The sequence below is a fragment of the Acomys minous genome (genome assembly GCF_964271855.1).
Source record: "Acomys minous genome assembly, chromosome: 2".
Lineage (NCBI taxonomy): Eukaryota > Metazoa > Chordata > Mammalia > Rodentia > Muridae > Acomys > Acomys minous.
Genome location: NC_140484.1, coordinates 41,930,991 through 41,954,142, shown reverse-complemented (window position 1 = coordinate 41,954,142; position 23,152 = coordinate 41,930,991). Strand labels below are relative to the sequence as shown.

The 23,152-nt window shown below is 45.3% G+C and overlaps 1 protein-coding gene across 3 annotated transcripts in view; it reads right to left on the bottom strand.

The window, feature by feature from the left end:
* Nucleotides 1–476: 476 nt before the first annotated feature.
* The window catches only part of PCSK5 (proprotein convertase subtilisin/kexin type 5), a 440,201-nt gene continuing 417,525 nt past the window's right edge, over nt 477–23,152 (bottom strand). For all 3 annotated transcript variants that reach the window (XM_084770008.1, XM_084770009.1, XM_084770010.1), the window contains 6 exons: nt 22,416–22,643; nt 19,812–19,989; nt 16,457–16,674; nt 8,378–8,478; nt 6,162–6,348; nt 477–1,687 (listed from right to left, as the gene is read on the bottom strand). In XM_084770008.1, coding sequence (XP_084626134.1) covers nt 1,296–1,687; nt 6,162–6,348; nt 8,378–8,478; nt 16,457–16,674; nt 19,812–19,989; nt 22,416–22,643 — 1,304 coding nt within the window. In that variant the 3' untranslated portion in view covers nt 477–1,295. The remainder of the gene's footprint in view (nt 1,688–6,161; nt 6,349–8,377; nt 8,479–16,456; nt 16,675–19,811; nt 19,990–22,415; nt 22,644–23,152) is intronic.

Genomic DNA, 23,152 nt, shown 5'->3' with positions numbered 1-23,152 from the left:
GAAGCCCAGAAACAAACAAACAAAAATCACAGGACTGAAAAGAGCTGGGAAGCTGTTTGCAGCTCTCCAACAGCGTGATGGGAAGTTTTAAAAGTTAGCCTGTATGCCGCTTTTTCTTACGGAGAGTCCAAATTTCTTTGATGACTCTTGGATGGAAGCTTTGCTCTGGTTTAGCAGCTAACATCTTAATTTAATTCTTTAGAGTAGAGGAAATTTTTGTCTTTTTGTGTTAGGTTACTATTACAATGTTTCTTTTATTATTTCCTACCAAAAAGGCTCTTAGAGAATCACAAGGGTGACATTCTTGGGCTCAATTTCCTTCTTTCCGGACTTGGCACTGCCTGCTTTCCTCCTGAGCCTTCTCTGCCCTTGGATTGTTAAGGTTCTGGGTCCAGTGAGCTCATGATCTGTTAGCTCTGAGGCTCCCCAGGGGTACTGTGAAAGAAACAGCAAGCCCTTTTCTTGGTCTTTACAGATTTTCTTTTCTTTCTTTTTCTTTTTTTTTTTTGGTTTTTTGTTTGTCTTTTGAGACAGTCCTAGACTTGCTTTGTAGACCAGGCTGGCCTCGAACTCAGAGATCCACCTGCCTCTGCCTTCCCAAGTGCTCCACCACACCCAGCTCAGAGATGTATCTTTTTAAAAACAGATTTATTCAATTATGTACACAATGCTCTGCTTGCATGTATGCCTACACATCAGAAGAAAAGGGCACCGGATCTCATTATAGATGATTGTGAGCCACCATGTGGTTACTGGGAATTGAACTCAGGGCCTCTGGAAGAGCAGCCCGTGTTGCTAACCTCTGAGCCATCTTTCCAGCTCCCAGATTTTCTTTTTAAACACGATTGAAAGGGGAGAGACCTGCCACCCGGGACCCAACAACTCTCTGCTAACTCTACTTCCTCCTTATCTAGTTACATATCAGAATTCTGGAAGGTAGCAGGGCCTCTCAAGGTACAGCTTGAAAGCAGAATCCTTACAGGTCCCCTGTCCCAACCACTTTAAAAATCACATTAGAGTGTTCAACAGATGTCACTTCCTTTTGCCTCCAGTGTTTAATGTCTTGACATACCCTCGAGGAAAACGCCTTTGAATTCTCCCCTTGCAGGATCTGTTCATTGCACTCAGCTAGTCAAAAGCAGCACAGCAGACTCCAAGGTCCTTACATATTCATATTGGATGCAAGGTTAGGACAAAACACAAACACACACGCCTTAGCCAATGCCTTAGTAGCTCCCAGCGGGGCTGAGAGCGTGGGGACCAGGAAAGGGGGAGGGATGGGGGCGGCGCTCTGTTTACTGATAGGAGTAGCTCTCATCATCATATTCCAGCTCATCATCTTCCGCCTCATCCAGCAGCCCATACTTGAACTTCCGGTAGACAGTGCCATCTTGGCCCATGTAGACGATGTCATCCTCATCGTCTTCGTCGTAGTCCCGGTCCCTGTACTCAATCACCTGGTCCTCCTCAAGATAGCTGCTCCTGTAGGGGGAGTATGACACAGTGGGTTCCACCAGCTTTTCATAGCGCCCCTTTGCCGGCGCAGGTCTGCTTCGGGATTTCCGCCACACGACCACAGCAGCCCCCAGCAGCAGCAACAGCATGGCTCCGGAGGTCACCAGCAGAGCAGTCTTGACGCTCTCTGAGGGCGAGGGCGCTGCCTCACTGACTGGAAGGATGCACTCCTCTGATGGAAGGCCGTCCCGTCCCAGAGGCAGCAGCAAGGAGGAAAGAAGAAAACAATTGGGATAAGCCAGGCTCTGAAGTAAAGAACTGTCTCTCCATTTTTTTTTTACATCTAAAATGGTAAAAATCATTGGTTTGTTTGTTTGTTTTCTTAGGCGGAACACCACTCTACCAAAGCTCAAAATTTACCTTCCATGTCTGATAAAAACCAACCAATGCTCCTCAAACAGTAAGTGTGAAATCCAAAATGGACCCCTGGGCCAGTCTCTAAAGGTCCAACCTTCTCAGTGATTCTTCGATTCTTGAGAAATGCTTTGTTTTGTTTTTCCCTTTAGCTACTGCTAAACAGGAACTCAGATTTTATCTAAAATGGAGTAGTCTCCCCAACTATCTTTTAGACTGATCCAGCGTGACTTTCCCACGGTTCAAGAACAGGAAAGCATACTATATAAAGCTCACGGACTCTTAGTCATGTATGGAATTATTTGGGCCGACTTGTTTGCCATAGACAAGAACTGGTTTGTGAAACAAATGGATTTTCCCAATAAGTCTCAACTCCAGGTGAGATTCTGGAGGCAAATTCTCTGACCACTGTATTTGGTTTCCTTGTATATTCTTAGCACTCCTTGAGTAAACAAGAAAAGGAATACTCTATCATCTTAAAATCCAGACTACCGGTTTATATTTTAAATGGCAAGGGATTTATAGTATTGTTGAATTCTGGAGCCCTGATTTTTTTTTTTTTTTGGGTTAGTTTTTCAAGACAGGGTTTCTCTGTGTAGCTTTGGCTGTCCTGGACTTGCTTTGTAGACCAGGCTAGCCTTGAACCCGGTAGGCACCCTTTCTTATTCTTAAGCCTCTGTTCTCAGGGCTTCACTGAGAACACTAGGGGGGAGAGGTATGGGGGTGGGGTAAGGGGGCAGGAAAGGACCAAAAGAGCACTAAAGAAAGAAAGGTTAACCATAACTTCAGTATTTAGCTGATTTTTTTTGTCTTTTTGGGGGGGCTGTTTTGGGGTTTTTTTGTTTTTGTTTTTTTTTGTTTTTTCAAGACAGGGTTTCTCTGTGTTAGCCTTGGCTGTACTGGACTCGCTTTGTAGACCAGGCTGGCCTCGAACTCACAGCCATCTGCCTGCCTCTGCCTCCTGAGTACTGATTTTTCTTATCTTACATTCATTCATTCATTCATTCATTCATTCGAGCAGTATGACTTGAGTAGCTTAACTAATGTTATGACTTTTTCTTTTTAATCTACCACACAGTAAGGCAAAGAAAGCATGAAACAACTAGAGGAAAAGCTATCTGCCCAGTTGGAGGCACACAGTTTAATACACAGTAGGCTTTTCCTCCCCTCCCCCACACCTCATTCATGTTCTCTAGCCCTCCACAAGGACCTTGCAAGTAGTCCTGCAACTGAGTAACCCCAGTAACTGACTCCCCTGCTGGTGTTTAGTGGGATTTCTATTTTAGTCTAACAGGATTTGTCTACCAATCAAAAATGTTTCCTCTAAAATTACATTATTATCATTATTTTGTTCAGTATTACCAGTGTCAGCACAGTCTTTTCCCCTGGAGGAAATATGAACATATTAGAGGGACAGATATGTGATCTGTCCATGCACACACTTCCTGAGTCAGACAAGCTACACTAGACCTTTGGAGGTTCCCTTCTTTTCAGGGTGTCGAACGCACTCACATCTGACTATTCTTGCTTAGGCTGCTGGGTCAAGGCCAGCCTCTACCATTTATTTTCTCTGTAGGTGGAGATGTCTCAGTAATAAAGGCCCAATTAAGCTTGAAATATCTGGGCCCTTTATTTCTCCCCATATGATAACTCTCTATCACAAACTTCATCCTTAGCCCAAGAAGATTTGCACTTTTCTTGTGGGGTTGCCCCTGTTGTCTCTTAAGAACCAGGTGAACTATTAATGTCTTTCATGGAACTGACATTTCAGAATCCGCACCCAAGATGTAATGAGGGCTGTTGCTCTCAGCTGACAGCACAGCATCCGACCCCGAGGGGTGGTACAGAGGAGAATCTGGGGAACCCAGCTGCTCTTGGTGAGCAAGGAAGCTTCAGAGGGAAAGAGTTGGTTCATGGAAAGGTGATCCTTGGAAACTAACTGAAATGCTGAAGTATAAATAAATAAGTAAATAAATAAATAAATGGCTGGTATCAGTTATAGCCCTCAGGTTTCTTTCTTTCTTTCTTTCTTTCTTTCTTTCTTTCTTTTTCCAGATTTTCTTTACTTGCAAATGGACAAAACAGATACTGGTTTTGGTCGGGCATGACACACTTGAGTCCCAATGGTCTATTTCTGGAGGATAAAATGGGCTGGAGAGATGGCTCAGTTATTAAAGGCTAGGCTCGCAACATATATATAATGGAAATAAAATAAAATGGAAATAAAAGAAATAAAATGGAAATAAAAAGAAAAAAGGAAAAAATAGAATATGTTTTCCATGTAGAGGGGAATCCCTCCATTCAGAATCTTTCAGTTTTGTTTTGTTAGAAGATTTGAAGATGTACTCCTCTTCATTTTTATGTGTATGCATGGCTGACATTGATGGGTCAGTGGTAAAATTGTTCAGGGCACATGTCTGTATGAGTGTTTTGTGTCATGCATGTATATATACTACATGTGTGTCTGGTACCTCAGGGGACCAGAAGAGAGCACTAGATCCCTTGAAACTGGAGTTACATCGTAAGCAGTTATAAGGATGCTCCTAAACCCTGAGCCATCTCCAGGTCTGAGGATCTTTAAGCTTCAATGTGGAGGTTGGTGGGCAGTTGAAGACTTGGAATTGTTAGTCTTAGTTTTCAGTGATAGCTCAATTCTCAGATGCCTGAGATCTCTGACAAAAATGGCTAGACGTGAGCCAGGTTAGAGTGATTCTTCAGCAGAATCAAGGTAGCCAATTGCTTTTCCCCTTCCCCTCAAGAGCGAAGATAAAAAGGAACAAAACACATTTATAAAGGTCAAATTCTAGACTTAATTAAGCTGAGGGTGGGCAGCATAATTGTAGAAAGAATGTGAGGTTTTGGGACTTTGTAGCTCAAATTCCAGTGGAGCATCTGGGGTGTATATGTGTGTGTTCATGTGTGCGTGTGACTTTTTTTTAAAAGATGAAGTCCAGTCTGAAAAAACTGAAGTAGCCCCAGATGGTCTCTCAGACTTTCTGTTTAGCTAAGAGTGGCCTTGAACTACCGACCCCATGCCTGTGTGGAGTCTGACTAACTCCATTCTGTTCAAGGACTACCAGACTCCATTGTTTCTTAAAAGACCTCTGACTCTAGCCCAGAAAGAACTCCCTGGATAAGGGCAAGCTAAGAGCCAATAAAAAGTTGTTTATACCTTCAGGTCTAGGTAAAAGTCCCTGTACGAGGTTACTTCAACCACACATAAGCCAGGCCTGACATTCCTTAGGTGCTCACCTACCAACAGCCAATCAGCTCACCTTGGAAAAGCACCCAGACTCCAAATATACTTTCTGCTGGTCAAACTGACCACAAATGGTCTGGCACATAACAGTAGCCAATCAGGGATAGACATGTCTGTCTGTTCAAATGCCATCCAGTCATATACTGCAACCCCCTCCCCCTTTTTTGTCTAAAACCTATAAAAGCCACACATTTTCTAAGCTCCTGGCTCTCATTCCTAATCTGCTGTGTCGGTGAGGAAGGGAGTTCTTTGCCTGGGCTTGAATAAATAACTCTTGTGCACTTGCATAGGAAGTGGATCCTGAGTGGTCTTTGGGGATCTCTAGATCTGGGCATAAGACCAGCATCTCCTAACCACTCTGGCTCTTGATGAGCCTTACTATTGCTGTGGACTTGAACAAGCTTAGGCAATCTTTGGGCCCCACCACTTTTTTCCTAAAATGGCTCTGTTTGATTAAGGTTTGGACCTGAGCTATCTCTCCAAAGACTTGGGGGCATGGTTGCTAGTCGATGAACTTTTAGGGCAGGACAGATCCTGAGGATTTGACCTATTCCATAGATGAACCTGTTGGTGTGGATACATAATATAGTGGCATTATTTGGAGGTGGTGAGAAATAGCTGTTGGGTTCTAGTTGAAGGAAATCAGTCACTGGGGCATGCCCTGGAAAGAAGTGCTTTCTCAAGGTTCTCTGCTTCCTGACTGTCACGAGGTGAGCTGTGGTATTCTCCCACATGCTTTCTGCCACCATGCTGAGGCTCCCCATTGCCTAGAAACACCACAGCTAAGTGACCATAAGCTCAAATCCCTGAAACCAGGAACCAAAATAAACCCAGCTTTAAATAGTTTTCCTCAACTATTTATCACAGTGATGAAAAACAAAACAAAACAAAACAAAACAACCCAACTTGTGAACCAAGAGGTTTCAAGTGTGGCGGACACACAGCAGGTACTTTGCGGACTTTTTATACATCCTCCCACTTTGCACCCATCAGCTTTCTGAGGACGTGCCATTTCTTCCTAGTCCACCCTCACCTGTGGAACTCTGGCAGTCACAGCAGTCCTGGGATCTGTGGGTGTGGGAAGCGTTGCAGCAGTGCAGGCAGCGGCTGTCTTCCATGTGCAGCAGCAGGCCAGTAGAGCACGCGGTGCAGTTCTTGGCTCCGGGTCCCTTGCACTCCAGGCAGCTCTCGTGGCATTTTTCACAGTTAAACTTCTCTCCCTGATAAGAACAGTGAAAAGGCCATCTTTGAGTGCAGAGGTACTAACCGGGTACTGGAGCTTTTGAATGACTATTTTTCTCTTGTCTCTATGGACAGGGAAGAATGTGAGTGGTGGTGAGGGTTCTGGTTTTCTTTTTTCTTCTTTTCCTTTTTGCTTTTTAGAGGCAAGGTTTCTTTGTGTAATAGCTCTGGCTGTACTGGAGCTCTCTTTGTAGACCAGGCAGACCTTGAACTCACAGCGATCCACCTGCCTCTGCCTCCTAAGTGCTTGGATTAAAGGCACGTGCTACCATGTGCAGCTGTGGGCCCTCTTCTTAATGTTCTCCAATTTGATGCAATTTCCAGCCCTTTTTATTTGACAGAGGTGACGAATCAGTTTCTTTCTTTTTATATATATATGTGCAGTTTCTTTTCCTGCTCTTCCTTCTCCTCCTTCTTCTTGACCTATCTATCTAATATATCTATATCTATATCTATATCTATATCTATATCTATATCTATATCTATATCTATATCTATATCTATATCTCTCTATCTCTCTATCTTGTCAAGGTCTTGCTATGTAGCCTGGCCTGGCTTCAAACTCACAATTGCCCTGCTTTAGTCCTCAATCTACTGAATGCTAGGATTTGATTTCTGCTTTCCATCAAGTTAGTGCTGTGGTTTTCTTTGGCCTTTACTCTTTTATACTGGCTACTTGCCTGGCTTCTGTGGTGACAAGATATACCTGATGATTACAGCTATGACACTTAAAACCCATAGGAAGGGAGTTCAAAGTCCATGGCAACAACTCTGCTCTTGCCTGATGCTTAGAAATATGGGGAAGGGAAAGTCACCTCATTTTAAATTATTATTAGTATTGTTACTATTATGACTACTATTGTGTATGTGTGTGTGTGTGTGTGTGTGTGTATGTGTGTGTATGTGTGTGTGTGTGTTATGTGTGTGTCTGTGTAGTGTGTGTGTGTAGTGTGTATGTATGTGTGTGTGTATGTGTGTGTGTAGTGTGTGTGTGTATGTGTGTGTGTGTGTGTAGTGTGTGTGTGTGTGTGTGTGTGTAGTGTGTGTGTATGTGTTTACAGATGCACAGGGAGGCATGCATGTGGAGGTCAGAGGACACCTTTAGGAGTTGCTTCTCTTCTTACATCATGGGATCTGAGGATTGCACTCAGGTTGCACGTGCAGCAAGCACTTTTACCTACTACCATCTCATTGGTCCAGAAGATGCCTTCTTACTGTACATCTGTAGCTTCAGTGAAATGGACGAGGAGAAGGAGAAACAAAGGTTGGGTGCTCAGTGGCAGAGCACTTGCCTTGTATGTGTTATGTATCACTAAAAATAAACACACAAAAACAAAAGAAAAAAGGAGTGGAAATTGCTTTTCTTGAAGCATTTTGGAGCATCCTAGATGCTTGTAGAATGTTTTCATGTCTTATTGTCCAATCTTCTGGGTACACTCCTACCACACGATTGTTAGCAAATGATTTAACTTCTCTGAGCCTGCATCTCTGAACTGTAATTTTGATGTCAAAATTCAAAGAGAGCTTATATGTAAATATGCTTATTTGTTTTAATTCCACCATTGATGCATTTTTCTTGTGGCTTCAAGTTTAGAAACACAATCAAGAAGTGAATGGGTTCAGAAGCGCTGTGGCTCCTGGGAGAGCTGGTCAGCCTGCACCCATTATAAGATGTGGTAGCAATGGACGAGCAGGGCCAGCGAGCTTCCTCCTGTGTTCACATGTCTGCTCAGACAGCCAGAAACAGTAGAGCTTGTATTTCTGTTGTAATAGGGCACTGAGCTTCCTCTGTGGTCATAAAGAATGGCTACAGGGCTCATATTATCTTACAACCTTTCAGTTCCTGTGACTTAGGTGGATGCTGCAGGTTGGTAGCTTGACTATTTTATGAACAAAAGAGATGTTACGTTAAACATAGGCTGGGCTGAGTGTAGGAATGGAGGCTATTTTCACTTTCAGGAATGACACGTAGGAATTGAGTCGTACACCAACCCTGGGTCTCAGTACCTCTCTATCTCTGTATTCCCCAACAACACAATCCAGGGTGCAAAATCCTCCCAGAAAATGGTAGTTCCAGACACAGGACAAGCAGTTCAAAGCCCCCTTTCCTGAAAGAGAGAGAGAGAGAGAAAAAAAATCACCTTATGAGACAGATTTCAGATTCTAACCTCTGCCTTGATGTCCGAACACTTGGGAGTAAGGAAAATGTCAAGTAAATTGAAACAGAAAGGTAACTCAGGATATGACAAGTGTCTACAAAACAAAGTAAAGACTAACAGAACCCCCAGGACCCCCAGTCTCATCCACAGAGACTCTCAGTCTGGACACTGAGAATTTGATGACGAAAGATTGTGTGTCACAGCAAAAGTTTTTTTTTTTAAATGAGAAATCACGTGGAATGCTTTTGAAACCCGAGGGGGTCAGGGTGTAGCTTTGTGGTAGAGGCCCTGCCCAATGTGCTCAAGGAAGGTCCTGGGCTCCATTCCCAGCACTGGAGAAGGAATGTTTGTGAAGCTTTTATTTCTCCTCCTATCGCAGCAAACATTTGTGGTTTCCTTCAGGATTCAAAATCCCTGTTGCTAGGTAGTTTGAAATATATGCATTATTATAAAGATTATTATAAGGATTAACCCCGTGCTGTGCAGCAGACTAGCAGACCGATCCCCTATGTGGCAGAAACTAAGGATGGCTCCTTTCAAAATTTGGCTGAAGTCCAGACCTCAGGCGGTATTCGGTGGTGCATAGCAGCCTTGGTGGAAACCAGTGACTTCGTTTACACGTCCTGCTTTGCTGTATTGCGAGCCTTGTACAGTGAGGCGCTGGGTTAACAAAGGGCTAAGTTCCTGCGTGTTTTCTGTTTTTTTCAAGGCTAAGGGCCCATATCATCGTTGCTTCAACAGAGCCTGGAGGCTGGGAAGACAGACCTTTTGACACTTCCTTAAAATTCAGAACAGCTCACCATCTGCTTTCCCTCACACTGCCCTTGCCCAATTTCATCCGCCTCCCACAAGCCAGCCCCATGAATTCAACTCCTACAGGGTGGCCCTGGGGTGAGGAGTGCTGTGCAGAAACAGGCAGCTTGAGAAAGTTCAGGCCTTATGACTGCATGAGGAGGATGCATAGGGAGGTGAGTGTGTTACAGGCATGAGGAGACTCTGGAGGCATCAGCTACACACAGCGGTATCCAAACTTTCATAACCCTCCAGCCTCAGGCTCCGAAGTGCTGGGTTTACAGGTGTGTGCCACTGTGCTCATCGGGTGGTTTTATTTTTAGTAACTAAAATTATTGGACAATCAAAAGTGGATGAGACACAGATGCCCAGCTCATGTAGGCAATTTTCTAGGCTTGTTTTCGCATCCTCATTTCTTAGTATGACAGTTCAGTGTTTCAGGAAAATTTATACTTTTCTTTCTATTTAATTTATAGTCTAAGGTGGGGGTATCCCCAAATCTTGTAATCTCCGTGTTACAGAACCAGAATTAGCACAAGGTTCACCAGCTCCCAAAGGATGGATGAGGTGTGTGAAGAGAGATCAGCAGAGGGGATGAATACCAAGGCCAGAAAATGCTCGCTGCGGGAGCTCCAGGGCCCAAGCTCCAAGCAGGAAGACAAAGGAGAACACAACATGTATGCTTTCTCCAGATCTGCCCAGGACTGCCAGTCACCCCTGAATCCTGTCTTGGGGATCTTCTGTTGATGAACTTGGGCAGGAAATACTCGAAGCTGCCACCCTTGATTTGGTAGGAAATCTTCAGTCCAGTAGAGAAACATAGACCCACGTAAATGTCTCCAGTCCACATGAAACTGTTCAGATATGGTTTGCGTTCTGCTTTGATGTGCCCTTGTTAAGAGACATTAGCTTACCTAATGATGGCTGCCTGATCTTAATTAGAAAGCAAGCGTCCTCCCCTGGTCCACTGCACAACACTAATGGGGAGAAACTAGGGCTGTCTGGTTTAGCCAATGACAATAGAGTTATTTATAGGCATCTTGCTTTTATCATGCTTATGTGTAGATGTGACTTGGAGATTTTCAGTTCTCACTGCTTTGGCCTCCCTGCTATGGTGATGAACTATAACCTGGGATCGTGAGCTCAGACAAACCCTGCCTCCTCCAAATTGTTTGTTGTCAGAATATATATATATATATTTTATCATATGAACAGTTTCCAAAAACAAAAATAGAACAAAAACTACACAAAGCAAGCTAACCTGGCTCCCAAGGACCTGGTCTGCTCTGTTCATAGTTGTGTAGACATTGTCTGGGCACCAGAGCTGGATACGTGTTTGCTGAGTAAATAAGTAGACGGATGGATACCCAGAGTTGTAAGGGAGCACCAGACTGAAGGCTGGGGAAAGGCTTTTGGAAAAACATGCTGAGCGTAATGGAGCAGAACTGGGTCCTGGCAGGGTAGGCTGAAGGAGTGCTCTGGAGAGAGGCAGGAGGTGAGGTTGGTTTAGATTTATAGTAAGCCACTGTGCTTGATTCCAGCATGGAGGGGGAGGTAGTGAGGGACGAGGGTGAATGTGAGCAATGCTCACGGGGAAAGAGCCTGGGATGCAGATATTAAACACAGACTGAAGCCAGCGCAGAACTCCATGCAAGGCCACTAAGAGGCTCATAGGAGGGACAGGAAGACCACTTAGCTAACTGGTACTAACTGGTAATTCAAGCATTGAACCATGAGAGTCCAGACCAAGGTGACTACTAATGACACTAATGGCTATGAGAGGGGAGATGAAATTGGGAGGTGTTTAAGATGTCACAGGACTCAGAGACAGACTGTGGAGACTGAGGGATCAAGAACAGAAAAGGATAATGCCAGGTTACTGTGTCAGGCACGGGGGAGTGTGATGGAGCCATTTGTCAGGCTAAGAAACAGGAAAGAAGTGGTGTGAGATCGGAGTGAGAGGTTTGGGGTGTCTGTTGGATAGCTAATGTGAGATATCCAGCTAGAAACGTGGTGTGTGGAGGAATGGAGTCACGTAGACCATTGGTTAGAGGTAGACACATATCGGAGAAGACGTTGCTGATTCTGGCTGAACATGCTGGCAATCACTTGTAACCTTAGCATTAGGGAGGTCATGAGGTCAAGGTCAGCCTGGTCTACAGAGGACAACACAGAGTGCGCGCGCACACACACACACACACACACACACACACACACACACACACACACACACGGGGGTGGGTGGGAGAGAGAGAGAGAGAGAGAAAGAGAGAGAGAGAGAGAAATGTGCATACAGAACTCCCCCCAATCTGGATCAGACTGGCCTTTATTTCACCCCAGCGTTAAGCATCTGGGCCCCCAAGACTGCAGAAACTTCATGCTTTTAATTTAGGAGAATGGAGTTGGACAAAAATTTAGTATACAATCTTCTAAGAAAATGTTTATCCCTTAGTAACATGTATACACATATATTTTGTTCCTCCTAACCTTCTGGAATTCCTGTTTCTGGCTGCTGTGGGCACCGAATGCACTTGATGCACTAGCATAAATACATGTAGGCAAAACATTCATACACATAAAATAAAGATGCTCTGCTGAAAGCTGGGTGAAGTGGGACAAGCCTGTACTCCCAACACTCGGGGAGGCAGAGGCAGAGGCAGGGGCAGGGGCAGGGGCAGGGGCAGGGGCAGGGGCAGGGGCAGGGGCAGGGGCAGGGGCAAGGGCAGGGCAGGCCAGGGCCAGGGCCAGAGCCAGGGGCAGGGGCAGGGGCAGGGGCAGGGGCAGGGGCAGGGGCAGGGGCAGGGGCAGGGGCAGGGGCAGGGGCAGAGGCATGGAGATCTCCATGAGTTTGAAGCCAGCCTGGACTACAACTCGAGTCAACGACAGCCAAGGCTACACAGAGAAACCTTCACACTCTCAGGAAGCAGAGGCAGACAGATCTCTGAGTTCAGGGACAGTCTGGTGTACATGGTGAGTTCCAGGCCAGCCAGAGTTATATATTGAGACTTTGTCTTAAAATAAATCAAAATCATATGTAAACTCAGATACTCATATAGCTTGATACATTCTAAGCATACTGAGATGGAAAGACAAATAGCAGAGAAGACAATACAAATAGGTTTTTGGCTAAGCTGTCCAGATGCACTCTCTTGGATACAGAAAGCCAACACACCCCAACAGTGTCAGGATCAAGTGCCTTTCTGCTCTGCCCATGACAAGAAGTGGGCAGTGGCAGATGTTAGCTCAAGTTTCTGTTGCTGTTATTGTTTTTTTTTTTAACCATCACAGAAAATAGAAGTGTTTCACAAGAGACTGGAGCCAAAGCCAGGACTCAGAGCTTAGACAGGAGTTAGGGCAGGACTGGGTTGTCACACACAAGTCCTCCCCTATGCTGTTAATTGGTTTATTGATGAGATCTGTACTGCCAAGAATATCATCACTTCTGGGAAAGATGAACCACCCTACTCTGGCAAGAGTTTCTGTTGGGAGACATGGGTGGAGTGAACTGAACAACAAATTTTAAGAAGTAAAGACGCAGTTTGGTCTACATAGCAAATTACAGACAGCCATATTTACATAGAGAGATGCGGTTTCAAACAAACAAACAAACAAACAAACAAGCAAAGTCAAGATGAAGGAAGAGACAGAGGAGTAAAGAATTGAAATCTAGTTCTCTCATTCACAATGTGATTAAGATGAACATCCTAAGGTACACAGATGAATGAAATCTAAGAAAAATAGCAATGGGGCTTGGGCCATAGGCGAGCTTGCAGAGTGCTTGCTTAGAGTATGCAAAGCTCCGGGTTCAGTCCCCATCACCCCATAAACTGGCTATGGTGGTATGCGATTGCAATTCCAGAAATTTGAGAAATGGATTCTGAAGAATAAAAAAATTCAAGGCTACCATCAGCAACATTTCATTGGAGGCAAGGCTGGAGAAATAACATTTGAGCTGAGCATTTTCCAGTTTGGAAAAAAAAAAAGGGGGAATTATTTATTTTTTTTATACATCCATTTTCTTATTCAACACTTAGGGAGCACTTATCGAGTGTTGCATTGAAGAGTAAGAGTGGGGCTGCAAAATGAACGTCATAAAACCCCGATAATCCCTGCTCTTGCTGGAGGGGCCTCACAGTTGGAGCGATGGACATATTTGGTTAAAATGTAATGTGAGGCTGGGAATATAGCTTCATGATAAGTGATGTGCTTGCCTCGCATATGTAAGGCCCTAAGTTTAATTACTAGCATCCAAAAAAAAAAAAAAAAGAGTCACATTTAAAAAGCTTTGGTGGAACACTAAATTACAGAACTGGGATGGAGGGGTAAGATGGCCAGGAGGACCAAGACTAGCTCTCTAAGAGATGATGCTCAAGATGGGCCTCAGCATCTCCGGCTTTTGTTCTTAAGGAAGGAGAACTAAATCCCAGGAGCACGAGAGAGGGTGGCTTATTAGGCGGCTGCTGGTGGTTCTGTGTACTTGTAGGTGGTTCTTGACTCTAGCATATGTGGGATAAGAACTGACTGAAGTTAAAGGGATCTGAATAGGGAAAGATTTTAAGCACTTATTTGTTTTGTTTAGATTAGTTGTGTTTGGCTTTATCCTAGGCCTTTGGGGTCTTTGGTTCCCCAAGCGGTGTTGGGTATTGGTTCTGTCTCATGGAGCGGGCCTTGAGTCAATCACATATTGGTTGGTTACTCCCACAAGTTCTGTGCCACTGTTGCTCTAGCGTATCTTACAGTCAGTACAGATTGTAGGTCAAAGGTTTTGTGGGTAGGTTGGTGTTTACATTTCTTTTTTGTTAGCTTGCAGGGTACCTACCTGCACCAAAACCACCAGGACTTAGGGGTGAAGGTTCTATGGAGGCACCGTCTTGACTTCTCAATTATTTTGTCTGGGTTTTGTCCTCAGCAATGAGGCCTTGCTGTCAGTTTGGGGAGAACATCCCATTTTCTTAGCAGTTGCCTGGGCTGTTGGGGAATTTCCATGGGACTCCTTGGTCAACAACTCAAACAAATGCAACCCAGTCTCAGTCCTGGAAGCCTCATTTGGTGACAAGAGATGACCATCTGGGTCTCTGTCTCTCCCGAGTTTTGGAGACTTCATTAGGATTGATTTCCTATATGTTAGGAAGCTTCCACTGCACTAGGTTTGTATACCATCGCTCAAAAGCCCCTCAATTCTCTCTCTCTCTCTCTCTCTCTCTCTCTCTCTCTCTCTCCAGCTCCTCTCTCATCCCTATCTCCTCTCTCCTCCCCACCTGATCTTACCAGTCTTCCCCCTCCCCCCCCAGTGCACCCATGAAATCTATTCTATTTCTCCTCCCTAATCACCATTAAAAATAGAAAAGGGGCGTGTGCTGAGAGGATGTGTCATGTGTTTAATGACTGTTGGGGCTACATCTTTACATGGGTAAGATAGGAACCTCTGGAGGGAAAGTCTGTTCACTATATACTTGCTTAAAATGTTTTTTATTTTGTTAAACTTAGGATAATAAAAATTAATGTGGTGCCAGGTAACATCTGAAGGTCAGTTAGAAATGAAAAATGTCTAGAAGGGCTGAGCAAGCCAGGGCTGTTTTGAAAAGGAGAACAGGAGTGTGCACTACCATCTGTCACATGGATTCAGCATGACCATATTTTCTAGGAAATATGGTACTGGGAAATAAGTACATTGAAGTCTTAGAGTGACTGTGTAGGATAATCTATGGGAGGCAGCAGAGGGCCCCAGGGACGTGCCAGGCCCAGGCCTGATAAGGGATCCTGGGTATGGAAGTGAGGACAGTAAGATTCCAGAAGGACAATCCCATCACTCGAGGAGGCAGAGGCAGGTGGTTCTCTGAGTTCCAGCCCAGCCTGCTCTACAGAGCAAGTCCAGGACAGCCAAGGCTACACAGAGAAATTCTGTTTTAAGGATCCAAAACCAAACCAAAGCAAACCAACAACAACAACAACAACAACAACAACAAAAAGAATCCAGAAGGACACCTAACAAACACGGGTACTTAGAAGGGTCCACAAGACTTGAAAATTCAACTGTGCTGTAGGTAGGTGGGTTCAGTAGGAGGCAAGGGACAGAGCAGTACCAGGGATGACACTGAGGTACCGCAGTCATCAGTCACTGAATGGTGGTCCCAGCGACACTGATTTTATGATCTCTGGCACAAGCAGACATCTGGAAAAAACAATGCTGGAACTTGGGAGAGCCTGAGGTAGATGTCTTAGGGGTTTTTGTTTGTTTGTTTGTTTGTTTATGTTTTGTTGTTGATTTTTGTTTTTTGAGACAGGGTTTCCCTGTGCAGCCTTGGCTGTCCTGTACTTGCTTTTGTAGACCAGGCTGGCTTGAACTCACAGAGATATGCCTGCCTCGACTTCCCTGAGTGCTAGGATTAAAGGCATGCATCACCACGGCCAGCTCATAGGGAGTTTTAAAACCAGTGAACATAAATGGATTTCCCTTGATAGGTGCTATCAGCAGTGTTACAGGTTGAAATGAAACGTCCCCACAGGCTCATGTACTGGGGGCTTGGTCTCCAGAGGACAGACTCTGGGGAGGCAATTAATCAGTGGATGGATCCATAATCTAATGGCATTCTTTGGAGATGGTGAAAAGTAGGGCCAATTGGAGGAAGTAGGGTGCTTGGGGCAGGCTCTGGAAGTACGGGTCGGCTTTCCTCCCCTGTCCTCATCTCTGCTACCTGTCTCCTGTGAGCTGATCTTCCGTGCTCTGTTACATGGTCCTGAGGCCATGATGTTCTGTCCCACCACGGGCCCTCAGCAGTGAGTGCAGCAAGCTGACTGCAGACCGAAGCCTCTGCAATCACGAGTTGCTGCAACAAATCCTTCTCCCTTCTCCTTGTTTTTCTCAGGAATTTTTACAGTGTTGAAATTGTATAGGCGGAGAAGGAAGTTGGGAGTAGATAAAGAGCCCTCCTGGAGGAAGAGACGTCTGTGTCAGCATCAAAAGACAAGAAACTGGAAAGGCAGCGAGGATGCTGTGGAATCTGAGAGTGGACAGACTGTGCTGATGCTGAATGGGCCTGAGGAAAAGTTGAGGAACCCCCATACGATGGTAAGAGGGAGAGAGAGGAGGGGCAAAATGTCCATTTTCATGTGCAAAGCACAGGCATATTCTCACCATTGCACTTGTCACAAGTGGGATGGCACCTCTCGCAGGTCTGTGAGTGTTGGTCTGCATAGTAGTGCTCAGGGCAGGTACGGTGACACTGTCCCTTGGAGCGTAGGAGAAAGAAAAATGTGTCGCAAGACTGGCAGTCGGTTGGCTGTGGGCCCCGGCATGCCTTGCAGCTTTTGTCACACTTCTCACACTGACCGCTGGTGCTTTCTCCATAATACCTGAAACCAAGAGGGGAGTGAAGGTATATACAGATGTCTTCAGTATCCAAGGGGGATTGGCAGTTGGACACCAACAATCATGTGTACATAAGTCTCATGTATAAAATGGCACAGTATCTGGACATTAACTCTACTTCCTTCTTTCTTTCTTTCTTTCTTTCTTTCTTTCTTTCTTTCTTTCTTTCTTTTTGGTTTTTCAAGACAGAGTTTCTCTGTGTAGCCTTGGCTACCATCACCACCACTGCCTGTTCTTTGTCTTCAGATTTAACATTAACCTTTGCTGACTCACACCCTGGATGGAAGACCTTCCCTTCCCTTCCCTTCCCTTCCCTTTCCTTCCCTTCCCCTCCCTCCCCTTCCCTTCCCCTCCCTTCCCTTTCCTTCCCTTCCCCTCCCTCCCCTTCCCTTCCCCTCCCTCCCCTTCCCTTCTCTTCCCTTCCCCTCCCTCCCCTTCCCTTCTCTTCCCTTCCCCTCCCTCCCCTTCCCTTCTCTTCCCTTCCCCTCCCTTCCCTTCCCTTCTCTTCCCTCCCCTTCCCTTCTCTTCCCTTCCCCTCCCTCCCCTTCCCTTCCCTTCCTCTCCCATTCCCCTCCCCTCCCCTTCTCCTATCCCTTCCTATCCCTTCTTCTCCTTTCCTTTCCTTTCCTTTCCTTTCCTTTCTTCCCCCTCCTCCTCATTTTGGAGACTGAATCTCCCATGCACAGTCAGACTGTGCTTGAACTCTCATTGTATTCCAGCCTGCCCTCAAATTCATAGCAATTATCTTGCCTCAACCTTCCAAATGCGATCATTCAAAATAACACAGCAGTGCATTGGCTAAGCACACCTTCCAAATCAGAACAAGGTCTTAGGAAGTGGGCAGAGGTGGTGTAATTCGTGTCTGCCTTTCTGGGCATCAACAAGTCCTAGGAATTACCACACTAACCTCAAGGGTTTTGCTGCAAAAACTCTACCCCCTCCCCAAAGCCTGGTTTGTGGTAAATCAGCCCAGTGAACACATGGAACGAACACCATGCTTATGTATGTGCTGAGCCTTCTCTCTGTCTCTGTCTGATCTGAAAGAGTCACTTTGTACCCCAGTGACCCAGCTGTGCACGGTAATCCTCACTTCACTGTCTGTGCATCCACAGTGAAGAATGACTCCAATTAGTCCATAGGATGACCGAGGTATTGAAGAGGCAATACAAGGAAGAGAAATCAAACTAAAAAAAAAAGTAAAGTGAGAAGGACAAGAGACAACACAAACAGAAGGAAAACACAGGAGTAGGGTTAGAAAACAGGACTGTAGTCCTGACTCCATAGTACATCAGTAGCTCTATAGCTATGTGACGTTGTCAGCTAAACTCTCTCAGTCTCACTTTCCTTTTCTGTAAAATGGGGGGAGGGGACGACACTAATGTCCACCTCATGAGATTATTGTACAGTAAAAGCATAGTGAAAAGATCCATCAGTTGCAATGTTAAGACGCAAAGCCCCAGTAGGAACCATGAGTGGAAAACATCCATTCAAAGTAGGTTTTAAAACTGTCAGAGCATGATGCTGAAAGAAAGACAGCAAGGAGCTTGCTGGATTATATTACGACTCCACAGGCCACTTACTATGAGGACGATTTGTTTTAACTTAAGAGGGAAATTTGGTGAGTCCTCACAGCCTTGAAGAGGATTTCTTAAGCATGGAGACTTGAGCCTTAAAGAACGCTCCAGGAGGTTAATAGTAAAATAATTACACACTGCGGAAGGGTGCAGAGGATTATACATCTGTCCGTTCAGGAAGAAAACATTTAACCAACACTCTTACGTATGTGGAACACTGATCTTGCCAAAGAATTCATTCCTCACTAATACTCCAGTTAAATGAATGATGGCAGCTGGTTCTCCCCTCCCCCCACTCCTTCTGGTAACTTCACGTAAGGTAGAACATCATCTCCTTAATGGCATGCTCTGCATTCCGTTTAGCTACAGGAGTGAATACTTTGGGTGTGTGCAGTGGAGCAGATAGTGGCCACATCTGAGGAAGATGCAGATTCTCCCTGTGGGAGCCAGCTCTTTTTTTAGACACTTCCCCAGTAGCCCCGTCTCTGCTCTTGCCTGGCAGGATCACATTTCCTTTAATGCATATGGCTAGTTCTTGCAAAAAAAAAAAAATTGCTGAAGAGTTGCTGTGTGTGTGGTAGCGCACATGAAACATAAGAGATGTTTTCCTTCCAGGAACTTAAAATGTTTCTTTCATGAGAAGATATTGGAACAAGGGTAAGCCTTTGAAGTACAAAGTCTGGGCATTTACTCAGCTTATCCAAGGCTACAAGGTGCTTTTACACTAACGTGTGTGGATGACATGAGTGAGTGAGGGAGTGAGCTGCACAGAAACATGAACCAGCATACAGCACTGAAATAAGTGAGATATGCAGGCATCGCTTAGGACTGAAGCAAGGCACCAATTGAGGTGAAAACATCCAGGCAAGGTCCTTCAATTTGTGTCTGGAACCACTTAGAGACCTGGGTTTCTGATTGGGAAAGACTGGGCGGGAGTGTGGAATGCTGGCGAGGGCATGGCCCAGTCGCGCCTTCATCCTGGCGTGTTTGTAGGCAGACCTGCTTGAAACACACACCAGCAGTTTTTCTTAGCTGAAAAAAAAAAGCGTCTTTATTCACAAAATGCTTTTATATTAGCCTTTCATTTCAGTGTAAAGGTAGCTTTTAGAACAAAAGCTGTAAATTGTGGATACTGTGCATTTGTGGAGATCTGGTGAGTTGCTGAGTCCATGGCTTGTAATTGGAGATGGCAACCTACTGCTTAGGTTTTGCCTATCAACCCTGAACCTGCACCACCCCCTCAAACTGGAAGAAAACCAAACCTTCTACTAATGCAGTGGGTCATTCTGGGGGGAGGAGGGACTCCTCTGCTTTGCAATTATACGTATCTCTGGATTGTCAGTGAGGCCAGTGCCCCGGAGGATGATTAGTCAGTCTGATGCTACACTCTTTCTTAGAGTGTTTTCTCACACTGCGTTCCCTTTTCTCTCCCTTTATTGTGGCCTGGTTCATATTTGCTCCCTACTAGCAGGGAGGTTTTCCTGCGGCTCTCTTGTGTTCTGAGCCCTACTTTCCTCATCAGAATGCCAATGAGCTGAACTCCTTACCCATCCCGGCATTGCAGCAAGCACTCTTTGCCCAGCTGGAACCAGCCAGGTCGACAGGAGCGGCACTGCATGCTGTGTGGGCCTTCGCAGGTCCTGCAAGAGCTGTGGCAGGGCACACACTGGTGGTTGTCCTTGTCAGTGTGGTGGTCGTCTGGGCAGTTTTTCACACAGGTAGTGTCTGTTGAAGAAGGAAAAGAGTCGGTCTTGCCAGCTAGCCTGACCTATGGCTCCCACACCTTCCCTATTTGGTCAAGAAGGCATTGCATGAAGAGTAAGATGTGGTCTCACAGGATGGTTGAGAGCAGCAAAGACAGAAGTCAACATGGACAGACCACACAGTAGGCAGAATGGAAAGTGCAGGCTGCCAAGTGGCTACGGCAGCTGAGCACTGTCGGGGACCTTTTCTCAGGTTCTCTATTATTGCTATAACATTGACCACCACCTTTGTGGTTTTAAAACAGGAACTGATCATTACACTCTGATAGAGGTCAGAAATCTAAAGTTGGTGTAGTGTTGTGTTCCTTTTAGAGGTTGTTTGGGGGTAGGTGGGATCTGTTTCTCCCCTATCTATCTAGTCCACTTTTAGAGGACATCTGTGTTCATGAGCTTGGGAACCCTTTTTCTTTAAGGGGCATCCTCTGTTGCTCTGATTGTCAACATACATTTACTATGAATTTTGTTCTCGTCAGACCCTTGATTATGTTGGTCTCATCGGTTTAAGCCAGGATAACCTCCCTATGCCAAGGTGTTCATTAAGGACAGCTAGAAAGTCTCTTTCCCATACAAAATGTACACTTGCAAGACTCAGGGATGAAGGTGTGACGTCTTCAGGGAGAGAGAGCATAATTAGTCTACTACAAATTGGTCTTCTCAAAACAATACAGTTTGTAAATAGCCTGTTTCTGGTGGTGTGGGAAGGAGGGAGTGAGTGTGGGAGGATCAGGCCAGGGAAACTCCTGTGCCCACCCCGTGGGGGCAGTACATTCCCAGCTTAAGGGAAGGCCTTCACTAATGAGAGGTCTTCCTTTTTGTAAGAAGGTATCTGAGGCGACTGTGGATTGGTCATTTCTAGAAAAGAATGTCCTAACGGGTGAGACTGTGTGAGAGATCTTGTCAGAAGGGCTATTTTTATGAGAAAAAACTTCTAGGAAAGAAGTTTGCCAACCTAAAATGGGCAAAGAAGACTGTTGTTTCCACGCGTCACCTATTGTGAGAGGCCAGAATGGTATGGAGGATGGGTGAGCCTGTATGTAGCAGGGTACCACTGACACCTTTGCTGATGACATCTCTCCAAGAAGGGGAAACTGGCCACCTACTTTGACCAGGAATATCTCCCTCTGAGGTCTATGCTGCTGATTGGGAAAACATGCCAATACTTTCTGGGTTTCCCTGTGTTCATCTCTTTTGAATTAGTTAACTGGTTGACTATTTTTGAGACAGGGTCTCATGTAGGCTGGTTTCAAACTTCCTACAAAACTAAGGCTAGTCCTAAACTGCAGATAATCCTGTCTTTACCTCCCATGTTCTAGGATTAGAGGCCTATACAGCTATATCCGGCTTATTCACTTTTTGGAGATGAGATCTTACTATATGTAGCCCAAACTGGCTTTGAATCTGAAGTCCTCCTGTCTCAGCCTCTCCAGTACTAGGATTATAGGCATGTGCCACCACACTTAGTCAAGATTATTAATTAATCAACAAATACTGAGAAGGAACACCCACCATTAGGACATGGAGGAGCCACTTGCCCACTTAAAGGGAAGAATAAGAACTGATTTTTTTTTCTAAAATGTCCATTACATAAAATACAGAAACCAGCTGTGTTCCAGACTGAAGAAGGCGACAAGATATGAAAGGTAGTGCATACAGACCTTACCCAAACCCTGTCCTAAAGAGGAGCTGGGACCATTTAATATGAACAGTATATTTTTAAAACTTCAGACTTATTTATTTTATTTTATTGTATCAATGTTTGTCTGCATATTTGTATGTGTACCACATGTATTCCTGAACTCTCAGAGGTCATAAGAGGGCATCAGATGCCCTGAAAGTGGAGTTACAATGGTTGTGAACCACTGTGGGTGCTGAGGATCAGACCTGAGCCTTCTGAAAGAACAGGTGCTCTAAACTACTGCCCCATCTTTCTAGCCCGGTGATAGCATATTAAAGAGCTGCATTAACACAAAGTTATCAGAGTTGACAATAACCTGTATAGTAAAGTGTCTCTATGCTCGGAAACATACAGCAGAATGCTCATGGGAAAGAAACTGCGATGTGTCTAACTTCACCCTCAGGGTTTCAGAAAAAGGTAGATTGTGGATTAGCAAATACTTGTACAGCAGAGGAGGATGAGGAGGAAGATTAGTAGTGGGAAGGTGGGCACAGGGCAGTGTGTGATGTTCCTTTTCCCATCCCATCTTGTCTATTTTCTATAGGTTTGAAAAAAACTTAAAGAAAGAGAGAGAAAAAGAAGGGGGATCGAGGGATGGAGAAAGGAAGGAAGAAAGAAGTCAACAAGCACTGGACTTCAGGCAGCATGCCCGGGAGAGGTTCCCAGAGGGAGAAACAGCACAGTTGGCTTTGGACATGAGTGTTATAACTTACTGAGAAGAAGAGTCTCTCCAGGGCAGGAATAGCACTGGTTCTCAGCAGGCCCTGAGCAGCGGAAGCACTTCTTGTGACATGGCTGGCACCTGTGAGAACCCTCATCCCAGTACTCGATGGCTGCACACTCCTTGCGTGCTGTGCAGACATCATGGACCAGTGTCAGGCCTTCCTGACAGGTGAGGCAGGTCCAAGCTGATGAGCAGGTCTGGCAGGACTCTGGGCAATCTGTGGGCATGGCAGGCAAGCAGGGGGTGAGAGATGTACAAGGCTGGGCCACCCGTCTAAGAAATTAATTTCTTTCTTCCTGGAAACTTCTAGGGCTTTATGCCAAGGGTCATGGCCACCCAACACTATGAGGAAGTTTGCACACCAGCATATGGCCTTTGTACCATCAAAGCCCCTGTTGCTATGGTCCTTCAGTTATCTCCCAGAATACCTCAAGCTAATCACGAGTAAAGCAGTTGTTGGAATGCACTGTGATTGCCCAATGGCCAAAGGCCTCTCTGGTGTTCATTAGTAACGCACAATGCCTGTGTGAGAGGGCCTGCATACAGCAGGTGCTTGCTTGGCTGATGCATTAGATAACCAGCACGGGGCAGTTTACTCTTAGAGATTTCAGTAATCGTCATTCCCTCCACTTAGAATCCTTTCCTTGTAGACATGGGAAGACGGCTTCCTACATTTATTGCTCCCTCTGTTTCTTGGTGCTATCACCCAGAACTCCTCTCCAAGTT